The 27825-nt window shown below is 47.5% G+C and overlaps 1 protein-coding gene across 1 annotated transcript in view; it reads left to right on the forward strand.

Moving 5' to 3' along the window:
- OTOGL (otogelin like) overlaps positions 1–27825 on the forward strand; it is a 1080166-nt gene that overhangs the window by 298256 nt on the left and 754085 nt on the right. Inside the window, exon 12 of the mRNA XM_069227564.1 lies at positions 17075–17121. Coding sequence (XP_069083665.1) covers positions 17075–17121 — 47 coding nt within the window. The remainder of the gene's footprint in view (positions 1–17074; positions 17122–27825) is intronic.

Consider the following 27825-nt stretch of genomic DNA (forward strand, 5'->3'; position numbering starts at 1 on the left):
TGGAGGTTGTGGAATTCAGGACCCTTCCCAGTAGACCACTAGGAAACCAGCAGACAAGAAGAATAGAAAGTGCCCCTACCCCAGGATACCCAGAAGACAGGATACCCAAACCATATACTGAAAAAGGGGAATGTGAAATAGTGACCCCAACCAAGGTGAGTGGGGTAGTTAGCTAGGAGCTGGGGCAGATAGAAACAACAGAGCTAAGTATGGTAAGTGTTTCCGGTAACTACCAGGTCCAAGGTAGTTACCTACCAAGTCATCCCTTAGTCTAACACAGAGAGTAGTGGTTGGAGTTTGTGGAAATCAGGACCCTTCCCAGTGGACCCCAAGGAAACCAGCAGACAAGAGGAAGGATAGAGAGTGCCCCTACCCCAGGATATCCAGAAGACAGGATACCCAGTTTCTAAATCCGTCTCCCAACCCGAAGTGTCTCAGCACTTCCTGTAGGTACTGCCATTCCAGACCATTCAAATACTTTTTCAATGTCAACACCTTAAAATGCCACCGTAATGTTATCGTAAGTCTCAGCTTTCATCACTAAAAGCAGTTGTCTGATGTTCAGAGCTGTATTCTGACAGGGGATGAAGCCGTTTTCTGACAGGGGATGAAGCCATTTTGTATTAGAGTGGTCATGTGTTGCATCCGTCTGGTGGCCAAAATTCTACTATGTATTTTATAGTCGATGTTTAACATTGATAAGGGGTGATAACACATTATGTCCGTGGCCTCCTTCCCCGTCTTTAGTAGCCTTACTATAAGTGCTTCTCTAGTGAAGTGTGAAAGGGAACCACTTGGTATAGGGCTAAAAGTGTAGGGGTTAAGTTCGTCCATATAACAGAAGTAAAGCTCCACAGGCAGGCCATCCATGACTGGTGTTTTCTTCCTGGCCATCTGCTTTATCACCGCCCTAATCTAAGGGAGGGTGATATCCATGCCGAGCTCCTCGGCTGCCTGGCGGGGCGGTGTCAGAAGTGTCGCATCCATTAAGAATGGATGTAGAGCATTAGGCCTGTTAATGATAGTGTGTTGGTATAAGGTTGAGTAATACATCAGAAACTCTGCCTTAATATCGGCCTGACTGTGTACCCTACTCCCCATGGTGGTGGTCAATTTGACTACGACAGACCTATGCTTGGCTGAATTCACTAGCGATGCTAACAGTGCCCCCATCCGATCTTGCTCAGCGTGCGACTGGGCCATATAATTCTTTAAATCGCAGGGCCGGAGGCACTATACTTTGCTTGCCACCTTCTCTTTGGCCCATGAAATGCCCATATGTAAATCTGGGTACCCTGAGCACTGTTTTTCTAAGTGCCTCAGATCCCGCTCTGCTACCTTGACATCTCGTAGTAGCGTGTGCCTCACTGTGAGAGGAGGTCTCTTTTTGCATTGTTAGCCCCCACTTTTTGCCTGATGTTGATGTGTCCTAGAAGTTGTAGTGCCCAGGGCACTTGCTAACCAGGTTCCCTGGGCCAGAGCTCTTTCCCTAAAACTGTTGTGATGCTTGGCACAATTGGATACACTCTTACATATCACTGTAAGACCGTAGAAAATGGGTATCCCAGTACCCAAGGCATGGGATAGTATGAGTAGGCCCCTGAGGGCAGCAGGACTGACTTTGCCACCCTCTAGGGCCCGGTACCCAGATGCACCCAGCACTGCCACTGCAGGCTGAGTGTACTGAGGCAAACGTAAAAGGCAAACTTGACATGGCATACTCCCTGTGTGCTCTGTCCACTCTACACTGCACATGATATGGGTAAGTCACCCTTCTGGTAGGCCCTACAGCCCTAAGGCAGGGTACACCATACTATATGTGAGGGCATAATTGCATGAGCAATATGCCCCCACTGTGTCCTTGCCAAATCTGCGACATAGTGAGTGAACCAAGCAGCCATTTTAAGTGCATGTTCTGGACACTGGTCAAACACTAGTTCCTCAGCTACATGATGGCCACTCCGCACCTTGGGTTGTTTGGTTTCAAACAGCTCAGGATGATAAATCCAAACTGATACCAGTATTGGATTTAACCCCAAAGTACCCAGGGGTCACCTTAGAGGTGCCCCCTGCAAAAGCTAAACTAACTGGCATAGTTGCTGATTGGTTCCATCCAGCCTGCCACTTCCAGACAGCCAAAATACAAACCTGGGGGAGAGCCATGGCTCTCTGGTTTGTAAAACAGAACCCTTCCTAGGTGGAAGAGCTAACACCTCCTCCCTCAGGAAAGTGCACTCTCCTGGCAGTGAACTTCAAAGGGCTACTGCCCTTGAAACTCGAGCCCCCAGTCCTGCTGCTAGCAGCAGATGGCTTCCCCCTTTGTCAACCCTCACTTTTGGCTGGGGCAAAGGTGGGAAACCACATAAAGGGCTCGAGGAGGGCTCTCTCTGAGCATGCACCACCCCTAGGGTCTTGCAGATGAAGTGGACCCCCCATTTCATTTTCCTCCATGTTGGATGACGGGAAAATATTCAATGAGGTTTAGGGAAGTGACCCTTCCCACAGGAAGTGGTCACTATAGTGGGTGCAGCCATCCAAGGGTACGTGTCCAATTGGACACTACCAGGTTCCCCCTAAAACGCCCACTAAGTATTTAGTGGGCTCCCAATGACCGAGAAATCAGATTGATCTGGAAGAAAAGAAGACAGCACCAAAGAACCCGACAGGACGAGAACAAAGGACCTGCTGAACCAGAAGAGGCTCAAAGGCCCCTACTTGCTGCACCAGAGCCCTGACCATCACTGCTGCAGAGAAGCTGACCACTGTACCGACCTCAAAAGACCCTGAAGACCTCCAGGCTTTGCAAATATCCCGAGACATCCATCCTGAGTGGAGGCACAACTCAAGAAACTAAAGAAATCTACAAGGAACCAGCAAACCGTTTTCGTCACTTCACCGACCGGATGATATCTCCACAACCGGAAGTCACAGCTAGACTCGACGACACACAGGCCCGGTTGACCTGCAAGTGTGCCAACTTGTTTTGCACAGCGTCGTCCAGTGGCTGAGTTGTGCCAATACCCCTGGTAATGGTCAGTGAATGTCGGAACAACCCCAAAAACAGCTCACCCAGAGCTGCCACTGGACCAGGAGAAAGCCCCAGTCAAGGAACTTCAGTGACACCCTGGACTTCCCACCAGATCAACCACGATGTTCTGCAAGGCCCACGGAAGAAGCCTTACCACAAGCTCTAAAGGGTCCCTTTCCACACAGCATCCAAGACCTTCAAATCTTCCTGCATCTGGCTGCCCTGAGCCCGGCATCATGGGATCTGCTGTGTGCCCCGAGTCCCAAACCCCTTGTGACCTCATCAGCCCAAGGGGACCCCAAGGCACCATCTTTAAATCTGCAAACCAGCTTATTTTCCAGGTGGCCCCTCCAGGTGGCTCTATGCCTGTGCCAAAAGACTTTCCAATGCTGCTCCTGCCGGAACTTGGAGCCGCCTGAGGCTCTCCAGCTGGCACAGTGTGCCCACCGACTACTTTGACCACCCTGCAAAAGAAGAGACAGGTAACTCAACAGTACGATTTTTAATGCGTTTTTAAAGGTGACTGCCTATTGATTCCTACGGTGCATATTTACACACAGGAAGACTAACTTTATTAAAACTTTGAAAAGTCATATCTTGAAAAGCACTTAAACGTATCTTAAAGATCTTGGTATTAAAATGTATATAAAAGTCTGAAGTATTTTTATAAATTCTGGTCTCGAAGTTATTCATTGAGTGTGTGTGGTGCATGATTGGATTTGTGAGTACTGCAAATACTTAGCACATCTCTTGGATTAGCCTAACTGCTCGACCAGCTACCTTAAAATTTAGAGCATTTGGTGGTCTAATTATTACATCTGTAAATCAATGTGTGGTTGCCTGGACCCCATGCACAGTGTGCCTAGTCTTGCTCACTACATAGAGAACCAACGTCCTACACTCACCCCGTGACTTTAGAGATGCAGTAGCTTCTAATCACCAACTTGAAAGCTGGGATGAAGAAGTGCCAGCGTTCTTGGCAAAATAAGAGTCTATGGTGGTTCCCAGGGTTTCACAGAACTGTGGGTCTCCTAGTGATTCGGGGAGTAATCTCGAAGTCGGTATAGGAGGTCTGGGATAGCGCATGGTAGCCCCACCAGGAGAGCACTGTGGTCTGAAACTGTTCTTACAAGGTATTCAGTAAACGCCACAGTTTCATGGACGTCTAGGGAACACAAGATAGTATCCGAACATACGTGCAAGCAGTGCATTGGTGAGTAATACGAATAGTTGCATTCTCCACCGTGTTGAGAGTGCCAGGAATCCATCATTCCCCATTATCTTTGCCAGGCAGAGAACAATCTACCTTCTAGATTTATTGGGGAATCTCGTGTAGAAGACTGGTTCAGTTTATGGTGTGGCACCCTATAAAGAGTCCAGGCAACCCTAAGTGATAGTGAATAGGTGTCCAGATAAAAACACTCTAGGGGTAGCTGAGGCGGGAAGCTAAAGCTTATCCAGGAGGAATGTAAAGCACTTGCAATACCACAGTAGTCAGACAGTAACTCACCCAAGAAAGAACCACACAAATGTTGCAAAAATAAAGGATACTTTATTTCAACACTACTACTAGACTAGCATTTGTATACCTCCCTTTGGAGATATCTACACACAATATGTACACAAAATAACTAAAAGAAATGGTATAAAAATACAAAGGGTCCTACGGGAGGGCCAAACCATATTCTGAAAAGGTGGAATGTGAAATAGTGACCCCAACCATGGTAAGTGTGGTAGTTAGCAAGGGGCTGGGGGCAGATAGAAACAACAGAGGTAAGTATGGTAAGTGTCCCCAGCGACCAGGTGCAAGGTGGTTACTCACCCAGTCGTCCCGTAGGCTAACACAGAGTAGTGGTTGGAGTTCGTGGAATTCAGTACCCTTCCCAGTGGACCCCAAGGAAACCAGCAGACAAGAGAAAGTATGTACAGTGGCCCTACCCCAGGATACCCAAAAGACAGGAGTACCTATTCAAGGGATCCAGATGAAGAGGGGAGAAGGGACTCTCTCTAGAGTCAGTGGAAGCCTTGGATTGTCCAGCTGCTCTTACGACCCGTGGACCAGGACAGTGGAATCCACGGACAGATTGTGGATGTGGATGACCTGCAAAGGAAGGAGACAGAGTCCAGAACCCTTGGAAGTGCCCAGGTGGTGCAGGCGGCAATGCCCAACCTCCTGGAGGTAAAGTTCCTACAAGTTGGTGGAAGTACAGCTGTGGGTCCAGGAGTTGCAGGAGATTCTAGGAGTCACCTACGAGCTGTCCCTTGATGCTCACAGGATTGCTGGAGGGTCAGGGTCCAGCCAGGTCACCAACAAGCCTGGCAAATGCAAACAGGAGCTGAAGAAGTATTTGCAGAGTTTTGGGGACCAGCAAGGTCCATTAGACCCTAACCTTGAGGGGTAGTCAGGGTTGGCCCTCAGCATGCTGAAAGACCAGCAGAAGTTGATAAAGCCCCCACAAGTGACACAAAGGTGTTGGACACAGGGAGTCACAAGGAGGCTTCACCAGCACACAAAATAGAAGTCCCACGTTGCAGGAGTTGCAGGACAGGGTCTGATCTTTGAGTTGCAGACTGCTGGAGGCTGGGGCTTCTTGGTGCCTTAAGATCTCCTGGAGGAAGAATCAACAAATCTTGGCAAGTGCAACATTCATGCTGTACAGGGGTTTCAGTCCAGTGGCCGGAGCAGGGGCCCACAGTCTCCCAAGTTGGTCAGCAGACAAGCAGGACCCAGCGAAGGCTACAGACTCACCACCTGTGAAGCAGAGCCTTTAGATAATCATGGAACAGCAGAAGCCACCAGCCAGTTGACATTGTCTTGAGGTGCCTGTGGTTGCAGAGGAGTGACTCCTTCACTCCAAGGGAGATTGCTTCATGCTTGCTGCCAGGTGCCAACAATTCTTGTGACCCTAGAGGATGCACACCCTTTGGTGTTGCAGAATTCCTGCAGGATCTGGAGAAACAGTGTTGCAATAGGAGCCTTCCAAGCAGACATGTTTTGGTTCCAAAGCAGACCAGCAGCGGCTCCAGAGGCCAGGAGCAGAAGATGTTTTACAGAGAGTTCCTTGGAAAGTCTTGCTCAACAAATCCGAGGACCCACGCACGGGGAACCCTGAAGTAACCTTAAAAGAGGGTTGATCACTCTCTGAAGTGACCCACCTATCAGAGACGCTCAGGGACTTCATCTGCCTGGCATAACCAGTCAGATGCTCCCAGCGGCCTCTGCCCATCTTGTTTCCAAGATGGCAGAATCAAGTGGCCAACTGGCAGAGCTCTGTGCCCCTCCCTAGGGGAGGAGCTGGACAGGGGGTGGTCACTCCCCTGTCCTTTGTGTAATTTTATGCCAGAGGTGGAAACTAGATTATGCAAGGAGGGCACCAAATGAACCCTTCAAAGCTGTCTGGTGGTGCTCAAATGCCACCCTACCCCCAGCCCTTACACACCTAATACACAGGGGAAGGTAGTCACACCTCTCCCTTGCAGGAAATCCTTTGTTCTGCCTCTACAGCCTGAGCCAGGCTCACAAGCAGCAGGGCAGAACAGTATCTGGGGTCAGCAGCAGCACTGGCTGGCACCTAGACCATGTAAGGGTCACAGGCAGAACTGGGGGATCCTCTAAGGAAACCCAAAAGTACATGTATCATGCAACTGACACTGGAATTAGTGTAGTTGCATGATTCCAACATGTTTGATACCAAACATGCCTAGGTTTAGAGAAACCATTATGTAGTTGGACCACTTGTGTTGAACAGTGTCCACTACATACCTTAGGATGGCTTCCCCACACTTACAGAGTTCAGGAATTGGCCTGGGGTTTGTAGAGGCACCCTGCAAATGCATGGGTACCCTCACACCTAGGGACATACACCATGCCCTTGGACTGAAGGGCCTCCCTGATGGGTGACTTATAGTGTCTATGTGCAGTGACCAGGTTCAGTGTTGTATGGGTGAGAGCACCCTTTCACGCAGGCTGCAATAGCAGGCCTGCAGACATAGTTTGCATGAGCTCCTGTGGGTGCCACTGGTGTACTAATGCCCCGGGTACCTAGGTACCATACACTAGAGACTTACATAGGTGCACAAGTATGCCAATTGTGGGTGTAGAAAGTTTACCAGCAACCAAATTTAGAGGAGATAGAACAGTCACTGGGGTCCTGGTTAAAAGGTTTCCAAAGCACTACAGTATGAACACTCTGACATCTGGCAAAATGTGGGAGTAACTATGCTAGAGAGATGGCACTTTCTTACATCTCAGAGCGAAGGATGGGAGCAGTCTTTAGTTGGATATGCCACGCAGTTATACTCCCCCCCAAACAGGACGGATCCAACCATATGTAGGGCCATGATTCTGGAAAGTATGGGAAAGAATGCAACCAGATCAGAACTTGGGCTATATATGCTCCCTATGGTTATTTCCCTGCCATCCAATTTCCCAGTGATGATTACATATTTGCCCTGTGGATGTATGATCTGACTGGTGCATTGGAAACAACCCCTCCCCTGATCCAAATTAAGGGGGTCATTCCAACATTGGCGGGCGCCAAGTTGCAACCGCCGTGCGAGGCCAATGCGGCCGCACTCCCGCGGTGCCCATTATGACATCCCCGCTGGGCCGGTGGGCAGAAACAGAGTTTCCGCCCGCCGGCCCAGCGGGGATGTTGGCCGCAACATGGGAGCGGGCTCCAAATGGAGCCGGCGGTGTTGCGGCCGTGCGACGGGTGCAGTTGCACCCATCGCGCTTCTCACTGTCTGCAGAGCAGACAGTGAAAAGCCGCATGGGGCCCTGTCAGGGGGCCCCTGCACTGCCCATGCCAGTGGCATGGGAAGTGCAGGGGCCCCCGGGGGCCCCACGACTCCCCGTACCGCCAGCCTTTTCCTGGCAGTTCAAACCACCAGGAAAAGACTGGCGGTAGGGGGACTAATAATCCCCTGCGGATTACTACCGCCGGAAACCGCAGGCCCCGGCGGTGCGACCGCGGTGGTAATGACCAGGGAAGCACCGCCAGCCTGTTGGCGGTGCTTCCGTCATTTCAGCCCTGGCGGTCCTGTACCGCCCGCCGGCCCAGCGGGGATGTTATAATGGGGAGTGCGGCCGCACGGCGGTTAAAACTTGGCCGCCCGCCAATGTTGTAAGGACCCCCTTTGTGTTGTTTGTGCATGGTGTGCAAGCACCGTATATTACAGGACATTAGTTTGCATGTTATAGAGTGTGCCATGGTGGAATGTGGTAGGTGTCCATGATGGCCTGGTTTCTGGGGGGCCAGTCCATTATTGCTTGGGGCCACCTTTCCCACTCATCTCTTGCAAATTACTCTAGCTCACACTGTATATATATTCCCTACTAGTTACAAAACAATAACTACCCCAGTTCCCTAGCCCCATGATAAGTAGCCAAACTCTACTCATCCAATCAATCTTGCATCAGTCAACCTTAGGTGGGTTTTTCAAGACTAGCATCCCTACTCAATGCTAGGGTAAACCCCACCCCCATCATTGCTTAATAAATACAAGCCAATTATATTTATCCGGGCAGAGTTCACAGTTATCATATCCCTAACGCAGCTTACTGTTCTGCTCGATCGCCACTCTCACAAAGGGGTAGGGCACTCTTCTCTATTACCATTCCAACAGTTGAGTTAGATTAGTCCGTCTGCTGTTCTGGGGATGATATGTGGCAGTGGGGAGTCTGACTTCTCAGCGCTGTCTTCCAGGGAGATATCTGTGTCTGTTCCAGCTTCCACACTTGGCGACGAGGGGGGTTGATGTTCATTCATATTCAATGCAGCCACTGCATCCACCGCTCTTTGTTGTTCCCTTTGAATCGCTTCTGCAGAGGGGGTGGTGGGTCTGGAACTTCAGCCTGTCCATTTTCATGGTCGCCGTCCCTCTCTCCTTTTCGTATGTCTCTGGCTTTGTCCTGTGACCGGGTGGGATTCCAGCCAGTCCCAGCTAGTCCCAGACTTCCTTTGGTATGGTGAAGAATTGTGTGCCATCAGGGGTGATAACCCTGAGTTGTACCGGGAACAGCATTGCATATTTCAGGCTCCTGGATCAGAGCTGTTTCTTGACCTCCAAGAAGGACAAACACTGTTGTCGTACTTAACACATAAAGGCGGTCATTCTGACCCTGGCGGTCAAAGACCGCCAGGGCGGAGGACCGCGGGAGCACCGCCGACAGGCCGGCGGTGCTCCAATGGGGATTCTGACCGCGGCGGTAAAGCCGCGGTCGGACCGGCAACACTGGCGGGCTCCCGCAAGTGTACCGCCGCCCCATTGAATCCTCCAAGGCGGCGCAGCTTGCTGCGCCGCCGAGGGGATTCCGACCCCCCCTACCGCCATCCAGATCCCGGCGGTCCGACCGCCGGGATCCGGATGGCGGTAGGGGGGGTCGCGGGGCCCCTGGGGGCCCCTGCAGTGCCCATGCCACTGGCATGGGCATTGCAGGGGCCCCCGTAAGAGGGCCCCTAAATGTATTTCACTGTCTGCTGCGCAGACAGTGAAATACGCGACGGGTGCAACTGCACCCGTCGCACAGCTTCCACTCCGCCGGCTCGATTCCGAGCCGGCTTCATCGTGGAAGCCTCTTTCCCGCTGGGCTGGCGGGCGGCCTGAAGGCGACCTCCCGCCAGCCCAGCGGGAAAGTCAGAATTACCGCCGCGGTCTTTTGACCGCGGAGCGGTAACCGGACGGCGGGACTTTGGCGGGCGGCCTCCGCCGCCCGCCAAGGTCAGAATGAGGGCCAAAGTCTGGGAAAATCATGACTCTGCTGTTCTCCAAAGTCAAGGGGCCCTTGAGCCTGGTTTGGGTAAGGACATTGGCCCTATCTCGGTAACGTAACTGGCGGGCTACTGGGGTCTTGTTGGGGCCCCAGGTAGGGGCGGCCAAGAAGCGATCCTGTGCACCTGTTCAAGGGCAAAGAAGGGGAACAGTCCCGTCAGCACCACCTTCTCTTGAAGCCAGTGCTCTAGGAAGGTCAACATGCTCGCTCCTTCGGCTTGCTCCGGGATCCCTATGATCAGTAAGTTATTCTGGCATGATTTGTTTTCTCCATATTCCGCCCTCACCCATCGTGCGCAGATCTTGGCCTCAAGTTCAGTGGGAAGGGTCTGCATTCCGGTCATTTCGTTCAGGATCTCAATAACTAGTCATTACGTTGTGGTGACCGTTTCAGAGAGGCACACAATGTTCATGGAGGAATCATTTGCATACATATGTTTCAGTGATATTAAATACTATTAATGTTGTAATTAACCATAAATCAAGTTTCATAAATGAATAGATCTTCAAACTGCATGTAATTCATTTCTAGAAAAATAAATAGTTTTGATATATTAACTAATATATTGATCAATATAGCAAAGCAACAAAGAGAATTTTTTGTGTTTTCATACAAACGCACTGGTGACCCCTCTAGTCCACAATCCCTTTACATCCAAGGGACAGAAGGGGAGCACCAACCCTCCTGACTCTCCAACTACAAAAGGTTTGAGCCCTATATGCAGTCTTTCAAACAATCAGAAATCACTCCTAATGGACTCCAGCAGCTCATGCAATGAATTGCATCATGGAAAGTATAAGGTTGACTGTCTCTCTCCGATAGGCAATGCGTCAAATTTTCCATCGCAAGGTAGGCGCTGCATCAAATTTCGATTCGGGAAGTCAGGCTGCGACGTTCCGTTGGCTGTGCGCCAATTTTCTCAGCCACAATGCAAGCTTCGCATCGATTTCTGCAGGGGTTGCATCAATTTTTGACGCATAAGGAATTTCTTGAAGAGGTGAAGTCTTTGTTGCCCCTCAAGCTCTTGGAGAGCACTTTTGGGGAAGGCAGAGTCCTTCTTGCAAAGTCAGAGGCCAGTAGTGCAGCAGGGCAATAGCAGTTGCAGTTCTTTGGGCAGCCAGGCAGTTCCCCTGACAAGAGTTCAGGTATAGATCCGGAAGTGTTTGAGATGGTGGTAGTCAATGAACCAGTTTATATACGCAAAAATGCCTTTGAAGTGGGGGAGACTTCAAAGAGTGGAAACTGAACAGATGTTGATTGGAGACAGGCTGTAAAGCACAATGGTTTTGAGTGCAGAGAAATGCTCACAAGTAGCATTTCCAAAATAGTAATATTAAATCCAACCTCATCAATAAGGAGCATTTTCTATTACCATTTTGACCATACTAAATATGACCTGGTTACCCCTTTCAGATCAGAATCTATCACTCAAAAAGTATAGGAGGGCAGTCCTAATGCTAGTCTTTGAAGAGAGCAGGCCTCACAGTAGTGGAAAATGAATTTAGGAGTGTTTCACTACAAGGACACATAAAACACATATGTACATGCCCTGCCTTTTACCTACAAAGCACCCTGCCCTATGGCTTATCTCTGGCCTACCTTAGGGGTGAATTATATGTAGAAAAAGAGAAGTTTAGGGCTCGGCAAGTACTTTTAATTTAAATGCCAAGTCAAAGTGGCAGTGAAACTGCACACACAGGCCTTGCAATGGCATGCCTGAAACATGGTTAAGGTGCTACTTATGTGGGTGGCACAATCAGTGCTGCAGGCCCACTAGTAGCACTTAATTTACAGGCCCTGAGCATATGTAGTGCATTTTAATAGGCACTTATACGTAAATCCAATATGCCAATTGGGGATGAACCAATGTTACCATGTTTAAGGGAGAGAGCATATGCACTTTAGCACTGGTTATCAGTGGCAAAGTGCGCAGAGTCCTAAAGCCAGCAAAAATTAGGTCAGAAAAAGCATAGGAGGAAGGCAAAAAGTTTGAGGTGACCCTTCAGAGAGGCCATTTTCCAACAGCCAACTATCAACCAAATAAATAGTAATGGTCTGTTTCAGCAGACAGGGGGTACCATGGGGCAGCGCTGTGCAACACCCCGCATCTCAGTGCAGAAAGCTAGGTTTAGTATTGATGGAGCTCCACTCCCCCATAGTAAAATGTTGCTCCAGACAGTTGTTGAAGACCCCCCTTTAGACTTGGGTGTGCTGCATTCTCTCTCCTCCTCCTGCAGGTTTGATAGTGTAGGCCCCCCAACAGGTCTGCAACCCGCTGCTCTATTGTCCTCAAACAGTCCAGCACCTTTATTTCTCAGCATATCTGGATGGGAGAGTGGGCCGGTCCCAATCTCCTGCTTCTAGGCCTCTCCTCCCCCTCCTTCTCATAGGCAAGTGCTCATGCTGTTCTTTCAGCAGGGAGGACCGAGGAGGCCTCCCGATCTCTGCCTCTTAGCATGGATCCTCCCCTGGCTCCTTCGGACTCTCTCCTGCCAGAGTAATTAGTCCCCCGGTGCACCCTCACCACCCTCTCACTGTTTAGCAGTGGGTAGGCCTGAAAGTTAGTGTTTGTCTTGGCCTAGTGCTCCATCCCGGCTCCATAGGCAGTGCCAGGTTAGTCTGTTGTAGTCTGTTTGTGCGCTGCTCTGGGTTTGCGGCTGCCTGCTCTCCTCACCTTAGTCCTGGCCTGCCGCCGGTGCTGCATTGTTTCCTCTGCTTGTCAGAGGCCACGGCGCCCCCCTTGTCCCTGGTGTCCCACCAGAGTCCCACAGCCTCAGGGCTCTGGAGTGCTTTCATTGTCCATAGGAGTTCTGCCCGCTCCAAAGCACAGCATTGGTTGTAGTTGCAGTACCAGGAAGGCCTGCCGGGGACTCTTAATGCCTGCTCTGAGCCCACAACTGCCTTTTCCCTGCGTCTCAGCCCCAGTCTGTAGCGGGCGCCATGTGGCTTTCTCAGCTTGCTACTGATCAGGAGCCGCGATGTCCCCCTTGTATTCCACAGTGGTCTCAGGGCTTCAGCACTCTGGGGCATTTCAATGTTACAATTTCATGTCCCTTCGGGCAGCCTCATCCTGCCATCAGTTGCCGTGGGCACCATTTTGCATGTGTGTGCCCAGGGCTGCGTGAAGGTAATGTTCCCAGTTTTTCTGGTTTACAGGGAGATAGGAGACTGGAGTAAGGCCCCCCACCCTTAGCTCTGATGGGGTCAGCTTACAGGAGTTCCTGAGCCCGTATGGTAGTCAGGATGTAGTCAGATTGGGGCTCCCCTAGACGCAGCTCAAAAATCCACAGCTACTCACATCCCCATATAAGTGCCAACATGCACGCACCCAAGCACTCATGCACAGCACACAGGCACACACGCATGTGCACACACACACACACACACACTTAACTGCTTCTCTTTAGAACTAGCAGTCTAGCAAATACTCCATAAAACCCATTGATGGAATCTGATGTTCAGAAATCTATGTTATTAGAACATACCACTTACCATTTACCTTTCCTTACAGTGTCTTACTCTTCAGATATAGCTTTGGAATGGGTGTCCCTAATGTAGAACCATATCTAAAATATGACAACTTTCAATAAAAACACCATAAAAATGTACCAGTGTAAACATCTCCATTGTAAAGGAAGTAAGTGCTAAAACAAAAAATAAAAACCTCAAACCCAAATAAATTAACATTAATTAATTAGAAAAACTTAAAATGGTAGAGAGATGTAGGTGCAGCTTATTGAGCAATCCAGACCCACATAGAATTTGATCCTTCACACACAATGCAAACAGCCTCAATCCACATTTGAGTTACATCCTGGATTAGAACAGTGACAAGGGCTTACTTGTGTCTGTTCAACAAGGAAGACAGAGCTCTTTGTGATGCCGACCATTTTGTTCATGAAAGTTGTGTGTCAAAATTGCCTGAATCATGCTAATATCTCTGCACTCATTGACACCTGGAGGGATGTTCCACAAGAGTGATGCTAGGGCTCTGAAATTCAGCATGGAATGAAGGATGTTAAACTTCTTCGTTTATCAAACAAACTCCATAACTTTCTGAAACGAGACATGGACAAGCCTGATAATCAGTACAGATGTTATTTGAGGTACACAAACTAAGATTAAGTAGAGTCTATACCTGTGATGTTTTTTTCTGTTTGAATCATATATAATGGAGGCAACTGTGAGAAGATGGCGCATAGATTTGTGCCATTATTTTTTCATAACACCGTTTGCCCCCTCACTGCCATTTTAGTCCCAGATTTTTGTTTCTAGCAGTTTGATCTTCTCATAGTTTCTACATCTGAAATTTTTACTTGACTCTTTCTCCTTCATGAAGTCAGTGGGACTTTGATGACTTTTTCAGTATACATTTTCATCTTTAATGAATAGCTGCAAGTTTGCCAAGGATATTTTTCACTTTTGTGGATTTCTCCAAACCGCACCCCTCTTAAGAAGACAGATGACTCCTTTCAAGCATACTTTCCTGTGCCGGGTAGCACTGAGACGACTGGGAGGAGACACCCTTTCCTCGTACAGTTAAGAGGGGGACTCAATAGACCTCCTCAACATGCAGTCCTTTACACTTTTTGCTATCTACATTCCTTCCATTTTGACTTGGAATTTTAAACCTCTTGCCAACCCTTAAACTCCCCTTTTATCACATATAGGTGATCCCTAAGGTATGCCCTATATATGCCATGTACTATTACGATTTACATGTCCTGGTAGTCAAAACCTCCCAAAGTCGTATTCACTACTGAGGCCTACTCCACTCATAGGCCAGCACTGGGATTTCCTTAATATACTTTAAGCTGTAATTTCTGATCAGAAAAGAGTAGCTACATTCTGGTTCATATCATTGTAATGGTAATGATAAATCCTCTTTAATGCTATAGTCAGATTTAACATTAATATTTTAGAACTGATACTTTTAGAAAGTGTGCATTTCTCGGCTCTGACTGCTCTGTGTGCCTTGCAGCCTGTCTCCAATTCACGTCTGGGTTAGGTGACAAGTAGACTTTGTGCATTCCATTTAGACAGCCACAAACACAGGAAGGGTGGGTGTGACAAAGGAATCCTCTCCATTCATCTGCATTCTGATGGTCTTTCCTAGGCTGGAAGGGTGGAGGGGAGCTAACACTTACACACCAAAGTGTCTGTCCCCACACAAAAGGCTAATTACCCCTTACTGGTTATCTGGAGCCAGGGCTAGGAAGAAAGGATCTCTGTGCACGTCAGAGACCCTTTTTTGAAGTCACCCACACTTCAAAATGCATATTTGGGTATAAGTACTGGGTCTCTGATTGTCCAACATCAGTACACTACTGGTCCTGGGAAGAACTCAGCTGACGTAAAGGCTGCTGTGCTGTAAGGATTGCCACTTTTCCTGTACTAAGGATCTGCTTTTTTGCTGAGCTGCCCTGCTGCCTGCTGATCTCTGCCTGCTGAAGACAGAACTCACTTGAACCCAGAGTGACTCCGAGGGCTTGCTGGCTTGCCCCCTGTTCTCATTCAGTCTCAGGCGCATCAAAGACAGCCTGTAACTTTTGTGGTGCTGCTGGACTCTGCCATCTGTGAGTCTTACCCTTGCCTGAGGTGCCCTCTCCATTCCTGGGCCCCAGAAGTAGGTTTCTGAAGCTTTTTCCACCTTAACATCGATAAATTAGGGGATATGTTGCCAACAGGAGCTGATGCATTGCCCTCCTATGCCGAATCAGCAGCTGTTCGACGACAACACCTCGACGGACTGCCCAGCTTGATGCCGATGGATAACATGGTTTGACATCAACACAACACCTGCATCGTTAAGGGGTTTGACACTGAAGCTTTCATCGACTGTACAGATCATTCCTAATTCTTTACCTCCATCCATGGGATCGACGATGGAACAGCACCTCCCCGACTCCCTGCATCGAGTCTTCAACTCGACTCTTGCTCCATCAAAGGTATTTTGCAAGCAGGACCTGTCTGGGTCCTGTAGCTGGTCTACCCTCCATCGCGGTTGACCTGAACTTTGGATATGCATCGATCCCACGTGACCTCAAGTAACCTTTATAACACCAGTGACTTCTAAGCACTGTTTTAAATTTAATCTTTAAAAATTAATATCTTGACTTCTACGTATTGGATTTTTGTTGTCTTGGTCTTGTTTTACTAAGATAAATATTCTCTTTTCTAAACCTTTGTGGTGTCTTTTTGTGGTGTTTTCATTGTGTTACTGTGTGTGTTGCACAAATACTTTACACATTGCCTCTTAATTTAAGCCTGACTGGTCAGTGACAAGCTACCAGAGTGTGAGCATAGGTTAATTAAGGGTGTATATCTGACTTATTCTCACTAGGATTGTGGTCCCTGCTCAGACAGGGTGAATACCTCGGCCAACTAGAGACCCAATTTCTAACAGTTTGTCAGATTGGGTGCAAACAGTGTTTACAATCTGAGGTGCCAATAATTTTGTTCTAATCATCTGGGTGTTCCCTGTGCCAATACCTTCATTGCTTCGGATAAAACATGTGTTTAATTGTGTAAGTTAGCAACTGCATGTTGTTTTCTATTCGGATATGTAAAATGTGTACTAGGGAGGTAAAAATGCTCCAGACAAAAACACAAGGGGCACCTTTATAGGCCATTCGGGTAATCCCAATCCAACTGGTAACAAGAATTAGAATTTGATTTGGGAATGCGAGTCCCACAGGTGCATCGTGGTCAGAAATATTTCACTGGGGCTTTTCACCTAGTGAATGTCGGGATGAAAATCCTGGTGAAAATAAATAATGTTTGTGAATCTGCACTGAAACATAGATTTGTGCATGGTATTCTGCACTCTTAATACGTAATCTCGCAATGGTTATATACAGATATGAAAAAGTCCCACTGTACCAGTAATAGCAAAAGCGGTATTAGAGAGCCCTGTGTGTAATGCCACTCATCCTCATGCCAGATGTGTGGTAAAAGTTTCTTCCTCTGTCGATTTTACTGGGGGGAAAAGCGCAGCACTCAGAAGTCATCTTCAATTTATGCAAGGTCACTATACTCATCACACATTAGATCATATCGCCTAAAGAGCATCACTAGCAGCAATTGTGCACTGGTTTTACACAAAGACAGATACATTTGCATTGACGTACGCACTGACTACTAATGCAAAAGCAAAATTTGCACTAGGATAGGGCATTGTAAAAATCACAGTTTAATGCAAACTCATTGTATATATTTTTTCTTAAAACTTTTTTCATGAACATAATTAGATGTATCTTATGTTTTCACAGCATTTGCACAGGTGGCAGCTGGAACTGCACAGAACACGACTGTCCAGGTAACATCTGGCTCGAAATGTTACTGAGATTATTTATGTATAAGCATAAAGAGAAGAGTATCAATTTACGAAGGAGTATTTTTTTACTTACATTTACCCAGGAGATACCAAAATACAGGGTACTCCTCCATAACACCTCATAGATGACATAGCAACATCATACATAGAAGGAAGTGGACCTCAGTGTCTTTTTGAGGACTTTCTGCGTTTCCAGCTTCTTGTGTATTGTGATATATCTGGCACGATGTTTTTGTACAGTGATCCACATTTATCCGACAAGAGCAATTGTCATTAAGCAATAAATAACACACACACCAAACATATACAAATACGTACAGATGTATATACAGAAATGGGATTTTGGGCAGTCCCTTTCAGTCCTTGGCTACTGTGATTCAGCTTGATTTAGGCATTGTCTAACAGGTTTTGACATCGGAGTTTTTTTACCACGCCGTGGCATTTCGAGGAGGGAAAACGCACAGAAAAGCCTCTCTACATTCAGGCACACATAGTTCATTTCTATCTGCTCACCTCTTCTTGTCTTGCTCCCTATTTTTTATAACAGCTTTTCAAGGGCCTTGCAACTGCAAATTGTCACTCACCTCTGTTCCACGCGCTCTTGGCAACAATTATTTAAGCTATTTCTGAAGTGGCCATCGGCCAAAATGGGGTCGAGTATCTTCTGACACAGGCACACGTGTCCGCCATCTTGGCATGTGTAAATAACATTCCAAGCATGCTGACTTTCTGTGTAGAACATGTGCATGCGTTCCTTATGAACAATTTTGACGCATTCACTGCAACACATGCACATAAATAGTGGTTACCTTTGAGTGGATAAAAAAAAAATTCCAATCTAGCTGCGGTGTCCATGCATAGATTGTGACAGAGGCAAACTCGTGTTGTGTCGCGGGGACAGGCATTTTGGTTGGTTTATTCTAACATGGCCAATGGCCATTTCAGAATGGTAAAGTCAAAATAAATTGCCAATGCAAACAAGCAAAGGCAAAGCCAATGGGTCAGTACCAAATCTGTTAAAGGTAATTCTTATTGGTTTTGCCATTGCTCTTTATGGGCGAGCGCAAAGTGCTCCGTCTCCTGTTGTAAGTACATATTTGACTTACCAGAGTCCAGTCCTCCTCCTACTCCTGCCAGGCCCTCAGGATGCATGATTGCCAAGACTTGCTCCTCCCATGTTGTTAGTTGTGGGGGAGGAGGTGGGGGTTCACCGCTAGTCCTCTGTACAGCTATTTGGTGCAGTCCCACGGCGTTGACCCTGTCCACGATTGTCCGCCATAGCTCTATCTTCCTAGCAATGGATGTCTGCTGCACCTGTGATCCGAATAGCTGTGGCTCTACCCGGATGATTTCCTTCACAATGACCATTAGCTCCTCCTCTGAGAACCTGGGGTGTCGTTGTGGTGCCATGGGTGTAGTGTGAGTGGTGTGGGTGAGGGTGTGTGGGGTGATGTGTTGGGGTGTGTGTTGTAAGGTGCGTGGATGGTGTATGGGTGATGGTGTTATGTGGCTCTGGGTATGTGGGTGCTCTTGCTGTATCTCTCTCTGTTGCCAATTCTTTCTAGTTGTAAAGGGTTGTGGGTAATGTGTGTTTGTGTTTTATAGTGGTGTGGGTGTGGTGTGGGTGTCAGGTGTGTGTTATTTAAATTGTCCAATGTAGTGGTGTTATGTATGTGTGTGTGTATTTTTAACGCGGCGGTATGTACCGCCAATGGTTTAGCGCCATTGAATGTTCACCATGGTGAGTCGTGGGTCATAATATTGTGGGCGTAGTTCTGTTGGCATAACGGTGTGGGTTTGGATACCGCCAGTTTATCACTGACCTTTGGGCTGGGTGACTTGTGTGTGTGGCTGTATAGTGACGGATTGCTATGTGTGTGTCATAATATGGGTAGCGGTAATCCGCTGCGCCGGCAGTATGTTGGTGGCAGTCGGCATGGCAGTAAGCAGAACATACCGCCAATGTCATAATGAGGGCGATAGCGTGCACAGAGTCCAGGGGTTCCCCCTAGAGGCTTGACAGAGGCAATAATAGATAATTCTAATCCTCTATTTAGGTAGTGTGGTCGAGTAGTTAGGCTTATCAGAGGGTAGTGTTAAGCATTTGTTGTACACACACAGGCAATAAATGAGAACACACACTCCAATGACTTAACTCCAGGCCAATAGGTTTTTGTATAGAAAAATATTCTTTTCTGAATTTATTTTAGAACCACAAGATTCATCTTGCAGGTAAGTTCATTAAATGTAAGGTACTTTGCATAGGTATAGATAGGACTTTGAATCAAAGCAGTAATGTACACAGTTTGACATAAAATGGCAATAAGCTATTTTAAAGGTGGACACTGCAAAATTCAACATTTCCTGGGGGAGGTAAGTACAGTTAGATTAATGTTGTAAGTAAAGCACTTACAAGTTCAGTCTCCAGGGCAGAGGTAGCCCACTGTTGGTTGTTCAAGTCTACCCCAAACACCCAGCACCAGCAACACAGGGCCGGTCAGGTGCAGAGGTGAAAGAGGAGCCCAAATAACAGGGGGGCCTATGGAGACAGGGGGTGCTCTGGTTTTAGTCTGCTGGCAGTTAAGTATCTGCATCCTCGGGGAGCAGACCAGAGGGGTTTATTAGAGTACTGGGGGGATCCCAAGTAGGCACAGAAAGCACACTCTCAGCAGCACAGGGACATCCGGGTGCAGTGGGCAAACAGGGTGTCGGGTTTGTAATAGGTTTCAATGAAGGGACCCAGGGGTCACTCAGACGTTGCAGGCAGGGCACAGGGGGGCTTCTCAGGCCAGCAACCGACTGGGCAAGGGTGAGGGCCACCTGCTGGTCACTGCTGCACCGGTGGTCGATTCTTCACAGGCCTAGGGACTGCGGGTGCAGTGCTTCTTCCAGGAGTCGGGTTTCTTCGTCCAGGGCAGTCGCGGTCAGGGTGTCCTCGAGATTCCCTCTGCAAGCATCATCGTGGGGGTGCAGAGAGGTTAGCCCAGGGTGGACACGTTTTCAGAGATGCCTGGGGATCCCATCTGGGTCGTTGGTTTCTCTGGACACAAGCCACGGGCATCGGGTGCAGAGTGGTGGGGACTCACGCTTCTGGAGTGAGGTGAGAGTCCCTTTAAAGGTCGTTTCTTCTTGCTTGGCTAGACAGGTCCGCTGTCCACGGGAGTTTCTTGGTCCTTTGTAGTTGCAGGGCAGTCCTCTGAGTTGGCAGAGGTTGCTGGGCCTGCAGGATGCATCGCTGGTGTAGGTTCTTTGAAGTTGGAGACAGGCCGGTAGGGCTGGGCCCAAAGACGTTGTCGTCTTTCTTCTTCTCTGCGGGGTTTTTCAGATAGGCAGTCCTTCTTCATTGTAGGTCATCAGGAATCTGATTTCCTGAGTTCAGGGTTGCCCCTAAATACTAAATTTAGGGGTGTGTTAGGGCTACTGTTCTTGAGGTTGGGTACATCCTCCTTGTGCCTCCTCCCTTTGGGAAGGGGAGCACATCCCTATTCCTACTGAGCTAAATCCTCCAAAACAAGATTGAGGATTTTCTAAGGAGGGGGTCACTTCAGCTCTGGTCACCTTAGAGGTGGACCTGGCTGAGGGGGTGACTCCTCCTTGTTTTTCTCACTATCTCCCCGGACTTGCTGCCAAAAGTGGGGGCTGTGTCCGGGGGGTGGGTATCTCCTCAAGCTGGAGTGCCCTGGGGCGCTGTAACACCAGGCTTGAGCCTTTGAGGCTTACCACCAGGTTTTACAGTTCCTGCAGGGGGAGGTGTGAAGCACCTCCACCCAGGACAGGCTTTGTTCCTGGTCACAGAGTGTACAAAGGCACTCACCCCATGTGGCCAGAAACTGGTCTGGAAGTGGCAGGCTGGCAGAGACGGATCAGCCTAGCACTAGCAGTTGGGCTGGCATTCAGGGGGCATTTCTAAGATGCCCTCTGTGTGCATTTCTCAATAAATCCCACACTCGCAACAGTGTGGATTTATTGTGCCGAGAAGTTTGATTTGTGTTTGCAAACTCCCAGACCATATACTCTATATGGCTACCCTGCACTTACAATGTCTAAGAATTGGCTTAGACACTGAACGGGCATAGCGCTCATGCAGCTATGCCCTCACTTGTGGTATAGTGCACCCTGCCTTAGGGCTTTAAGCCCTGCTAGAGGGGTGACTTACCTATGCCACAGGCAGTGGGTTGTGGGCATAGCACTCTGAGGGGAGTGCCATGTCGACTTAGTCTTTTTCTCCCCACCAGCTGTGAGGCAGTGTGCATGTGCTGAGTGAGGGGTACCCAGAGTGGCATAATAAATGCTGCAGCCCTTAGAGACCTTTCCTGGCCACAGGACCCTTAGTACCAGGGGTACCTTTAACAAGCGACTTATCTGTGTGCCAGGGCTGTGCCAATTGTGGAGACAAAGGTACAGTTCTAGGGAAAGAACACTGGTGCTGGGGCCTGGTTAGCAGGGTCCCAGCACCCTTTCAATCAAAGCTGGCAAAAGGCAAAAAGTTAGGGGGTAACCATGCCAACAGTGGCATTTTCCTACAACACCTATTGCCATCTTGTCTCGAACTGACTATGAGAAAGTAGCCTCTTTCTAGCATGGTCACCCCCACTTTTGGCCTGTTTGTGAGTGTGTTTCAGTGTGTTTTACTGTCTCACTGAGATCCTGCTAGCCAAGACCCCAGTGCTCAAAGTGAAAACCCTATTTGTCAGTGTGTTTTGCCTGTCTCACTGGGATCCTACTAGCCAGGACCCCAGTGCTCATAGTTTGTGGCCTGATGTGTGTGTTGCCAGTAGTGCTTAAATGTATCACTGAAGTTCTGCTAACCAGAAATTCAGTGCTTATGCTCTCTCTGCTTCCAAATTAGTCATTATAGTTTAGTGACTTCACTTACCAATTCCAGTTGGCACACTGGGCCCCCCTTATAAGTCCCTAGTATATGATACCTAGTTACCCAGGGCATTGGGGTTCCAGGAGACCCTTATGGGCTGCAGCATTTCTTTTGCCACCCATAAGGAGCTCAGACAAACCCTTTCACAGGACTGCCACTGCAGCTTACGTGAAATAGTGCACACACTATTTCACAGCCATTTTCACTGCAATTAAGTAACGTATTAGTCACCTATATGTCTAACCTCCATTCACTGAAGGCTAGGTGCAAAGTTACTAAGTGTGAGGGCACCCTTTCACTAGCAAAGTTGCCCCCACTCTGTCCAGGGCCAAATCCCCGGACTTCGTGAGTGTGGGAATACCATTACATGCGTGCACTACAAATAGGTCAATACCTAAATGTAGCTTCACCAATGGTAACTCTGAATATGGCCATGTAAGGAGTTTAAGATCATAGAGTCGTCCCCCATTCCAAATCTGGTGTTGGGGGCAATCCCATGCATCCTGGGGGCTCCACCATGGACCCCCAGTACTGTCAAACCAGCTCTCTGAGGCTTGCACTGAAGCTACAGCTGCTGCCACCTCACAGACAGGGTTCTGCCCTCCCGGGGTCTGAGCAGCTCAGTCCCAGGAAGGCAGAACAAAGCATTTCCTTTGGGAGGAGGGTGTTACACCCTCTCCCTTTGGAAATAGGTGTTACAGGCTTTGGAGGGGTAGCCTCCCAGAGCATCTGGAAATGCTTTGAAGGGCACAGATGGTGCCCTCATTGCATAAGCCAGTCTACACCGGTTCAGGGACCTCCAGTCCCTGCTCAGGCACGAAAATGGACAAAGGAAAGGGTAGTGACCACTCCCCTCTCCATCGAGTTCCTCCAGTGTGTCCCTGATGTTAGCCATCTTGTTTTCCAAGGTGTGGGGACACTCTGGAGATCTCTGAGTGGCCAGTGCCAGCAGGTGACGTCAGACACCCCTCCTGATAGGTGCATTCCTGGTTAGGTAGCCAATACCCCTCTCAGGGCTATTTATGGTCTCTCCAGTGGGTTCCTCTTCAGATTCAGCTTGCAAGTTTCCATCAGGAATCCTCTGCATCTCCTGCTTCATCCTCTGACCATCGGATCAACTGCAGACTGCTTGAGGAAATGCTGTAACTGCAACAAAGTATCCAGAAAGGCTACTGTGACTCTGCAACCTCATCTTCACCCAGAAACTGCAACAGTTGTCCTGTCTTCACCTAACACCAGAAGGACCGAAGAAATCTGCTGTGGAGTGATGGAGCCACTTCCCTGCTCCAGCAGGCACCTTCTAAGATGGTGACTGGTTCTCTGGGACTCCTCTCTTGGCGACAAGCTTGCTCCCAGGAACACAGGTGGTGGACCCCTTTGACACAGACTGTCCTAAGGTCCAGCTGTCCAAATTTGGAGGAGGTAAGAGCTTGCCTTCTCCTTTTGCGACAGTACCCCTTTGCACTGTGTCATCTCTACCTCCTGAGGCCTCTCAGCACTATTTGCAAGAATCCTTCGTGCACAGCCTGGCCCAGGTCCCCAGCACTCTATCCTGCGATGCTCAACTCACTGAGTTGTTCTCCAGCGGCAATGGACTTTCTTTTGTAGTGCTGCAGCAAACGCAATTTGCACCTTCTTTGTCCTCGTGTCCTGGGACCTCCGTGGGTGCTGCCTGGTCATCTGTGGGTTCCCTCCAGTGTTGGGAGCCTCCTCAGTCTGAGTTAAGGCCCCTAGGTCCCTCCTGGGTCCAGGCAGCTCAATTTTGACGCAATCTGCAACATTGCTTAAACCAAGGTTTGTTCCATGAATCCAGCGCTGCAACTCGTCTGCATCCAACATTTCAACATGGGACATCCTTTGCATCATGCAGGAACCCACAGCCACCTTCTTTGGTGCTTTTCTACAGACTTCTTCCAACCGGAGAATCCTCTTTTGTACCATCTTCTAGGTTTGCAGGGGCTCCTGTCCTTCCTGAAATCTTCAGCGACTTCTGGACTTGGTCTCCTCTCTTTACAAGTCTTCATGTACAGGAATCCACCATTTGTTGCTTGCAGGCTTGCTTGGCTCTTGCAATAACTCTAATCACAACTTGTAGTGTGTCCTGAGGAAACTTGCAGTACTTTACTTCTACTTTCCTGGGCTCTGGGGTGGGGTATTTTACTCACCTTTAGTACACTCTCAGCAACCCTGTACACACTAAACTTGCCTAGGGGAAATTTGTGATTCGCATTCCACTTTCTTAGTATATGGTTTTTGTGGCCCTTGCCTATTTCTTCCTATTGCCTTCTGTGGTATTTTGTATTGTTTGCACTATTCTGTGAATATTTACTTACCTGATTTTGGTATCTAGTGTACTTATTGTGTATAATACTTACCTCCAGAAGGAGTATTGCCTCTAAGATATTTTTGGCCTTGTGTCACTAAAATAAAGTACCTTTATTTTTGGTAACACTGAGTATTATCTTTTATTGTGTATAAGTACAGTGTAACTATATTGGTAAGGCAAGAGCTTTGCATATCTCCTAGTTCAGCCTAAGCTGATCTGCTACCTGTACATCTATCAGCCTAAGCTGCTATAACACTATTACATTTCACTAATAAGGGATAACTGGACCTGATATAAGGTGTACGTACCCAAGGTACCCACTTCAAGCCAGGACAGCCTCCTACACTAACCCATGTGCTTGGTGGGTGTCCCTCTGGAGGTTATCAAGAGCATGTGCTAACACCTAGTGTAACACTCTAATCAAGTCAGTTGGTTAATGCACCCACTGCAGAGGTCTTGACAGAACGAGAATGTCACAGATTACAATCCTGACATAGCCTTTTCACCTCTTCGTCTCTTCAAGGTCGATGCAAATGAATTATGGTGATTTTGTTAAAAATTGCACCAGCTTTGCAGTGCTATGAAATGGCAGACCCTGTATTATGAAACATTATATTAAAAAAACAAGTTATTCCAAGACTGTCCCAACATGCACTAGACAAGGAGCCCTAGGGAAGAGGATGTGGGGTGAGGGCCAGAGCTGCAGACTGTGGAGCTGGGGAACACGGTTTGACTCTCGCTACCAGCCCAACATCCTGTGATTCTGGAGAAATTGCTTAATCTCCCCTTGCTACCAAAAAAGAATGTGTTCTTGTGTAATGTAACCAGTGTTCATGGAAAGCACTATAATACCTTTGTATCTAGTTCATACTAGCTGAACTATATTTGAAGAAGCCCCATTTACATCGAAAGGCTAGATGTGTTTTGCTTTCAAGCTTGAGGCTGTGAAGTGCTTGGCTCTTCCATTTTGGAAACAACACCTTTCACCATCTTCTTGCCTAGAACTAACCTATGTGCTTGTTTGGTGACCCTCTGGAGTTTATCAAGAGCACGTGCTATCTCCTAGTGTTAAGGTCTACTCAAGTCAGTTGGTTAATGCACTCACTGAAGAGGTCTTAACAGAACGAGAATGTCACAGCTTACAATGCTGACATAGCTTTTTCACCTCTTCATCTCTGCAAGGTCGATGCAAAAGAATTATAGTGATTTTGTTAAGAATGGCACCTGCTTTGCAACGCTATGAAATGGCAGAACCTGTGTTATCATGTGCTATATAAAAAACCCTCAAAACACAGTTATACCCAGAATGCCCCAACATGCACCAGACAAAGAACTGTAAAAGAGAGGATGTGGTGTAGGCGCCAGAGCTGCCGATTTTTTAGCTGCGGAACACGGTTCGAGTCTCAGCGCTGGCTCTACATCCTGTGCTACTGGGAAAATCACATAATCTCCCCTTGCTACCAAAAATGAATATGTTCTTGTGTACTGTAGCCGGTGCTCATGCAAAGCGCTGTAATACCTTTGTATCTAGTTTCATGTGTGTGAGCTTTCTGGAGTGAATCGTCTTGTTTCTGATTATCTTTGATGCAACTGAAAAGTAAGAACACATTTGTTAATCCTCTGTAATTTTTACAAATTAGTGACACATATCTTTTATTAAACATCATGAATAACTTAGTGCACTGTATATGCACATAACAATAAAATAGTGCAAAGACGACAGAATCCTTCCTGTTTCTTCACCAAAAAATTCAAAAACAAAAAACTACTGTTAGTTTCCAGAGTCTTTGAGTCTCTTTAGAAGAGAAGGTCTAATTAAAGGAACGGTGTAAAGTTTGTTTTCCATATAATTTATTTCAAAGTTTGTTTCCACAAACAACAGAGCATGTCTATGTAAATATGGACGCCTTCACAGCAAACTACTTTTGGAAAACTTTGACATGAATCTGAAGTTCACAAAGCAAGCGTCCCATCTGCAGCAATAGGCATTTATTTTAGGTTGAATGATTAGGGGTGTGAAATACAAAAGGTAAACAGCTCTTAGGTCCATGCTTACATTCTGTGTGTCCACCAAACATCATCTGTTCACTTTTAAGTTATGACTGATGATGAGACTGTCTGTTAAGCCCTGGCTGCAGAACCACTAATGCTCCTCCATTGCCTTTCAGCTGGATCGGATAGTGGGGATAGGTAAATACTGCCACAGGGTGTTTCTGTGTGACATGCTATGTGACAGGCGATATCAGTGATAATGGCTAATTATGCAAGCACCATCCATTGCTATTGAAAAGTCCCAACAAGCACACCATGCAAGGTGAACAGACACAAACACCTGCCCCAATATTTGCAATAACCACCGCATACTGATAGAAAACAAGTACTATGCCATCTCAGTCATAAGGTATGTTGCCTCAGTCAGTACTAGAAGTACCCACTGTGACTCTTCACCTGAAGACTTGCAACATACCTAATGACACATGGGACTCTAAGTAAAAAAGACTGTCTCTTCCTTAACTTCTACCTCTAACCAAATAATGGAGGACAGTTACTCTAGTCTTTATGATGGTCCTCCCTTTATTTAGTTGAGATAATCTGTTTCACTATATGGTATTGTTCACTATATGATGTATACAAATTCATTATCTCTTTTCTCATCAACAGCGCAGCCATATAATGTATGAAAGTATCCGTGCAACCTTGCTGGCAGCTGCATGACACACACACAGACTATATTAGCCTGCTTAAATAACCACTTAATACTAACGAGACAAGCCAGCCTGCCAGGATCAAAAAGATCTGCAACAAGATGCTGGTCACTGGACAAGTTTAACATACTTCACCTTGCAGGTCTCGTATAGTTACACACTTTGAGCATTGCTATCCTAAAATGGCAAAAAGGATGGTGATAACACTGTTTTGACAAATCTCTTCACCATCAAACATCTTATAATGGAAAATCATATATAGGATGACTGTAACAGTCTATCTTGGCAGATAACGGGTTACCTTCACTCTTTATTCACACTTGTTTCCTTTTCTGGATTACCTATTATCACAGTTACCATGGGGGAATTGGTTTGGGAAAAACAGAAGATAAACAACCAATAACATGAATGGGTCTGCAGAGCTAATTAGAGCTGCAAGCAAATTATAAACGTGTGTCCATCTCTCACATTTGTTTCACACTTCTTCATTTATCACTCTACTAAGTGCTAAATGCATCAAACATTACATGGAACACTTATTTCTTAACCTCCAAGCAACAACAGCACTGTTCCAACCACACACCCACATTCTGTAGTTACCTGCAAGGACAAGCACTTCAACACCTTACATAGGGTTAATAAACACTTAACAAATACTAAAATACAATTCAATACATCATTGGAGGATGTAAAGCCCCCAGTCAGTAAAGCACACTCCTAAAATAGGTAGATATAGGTGGTCATTACAACCCTGGCGGTCGGTGTTAAAGCGGTGGTAAGAC

Source organism: Pleurodeles waltl, chromosome 4_1, assembly GCF_031143425.1.
Source record: "Pleurodeles waltl isolate 20211129_DDA chromosome 4_1, aPleWal1.hap1.20221129, whole genome shotgun sequence".
Classification (NCBI taxonomy): domain Eukaryota; kingdom Metazoa; phylum Chordata; class Amphibia; order Caudata; family Salamandridae; genus Pleurodeles; species Pleurodeles waltl.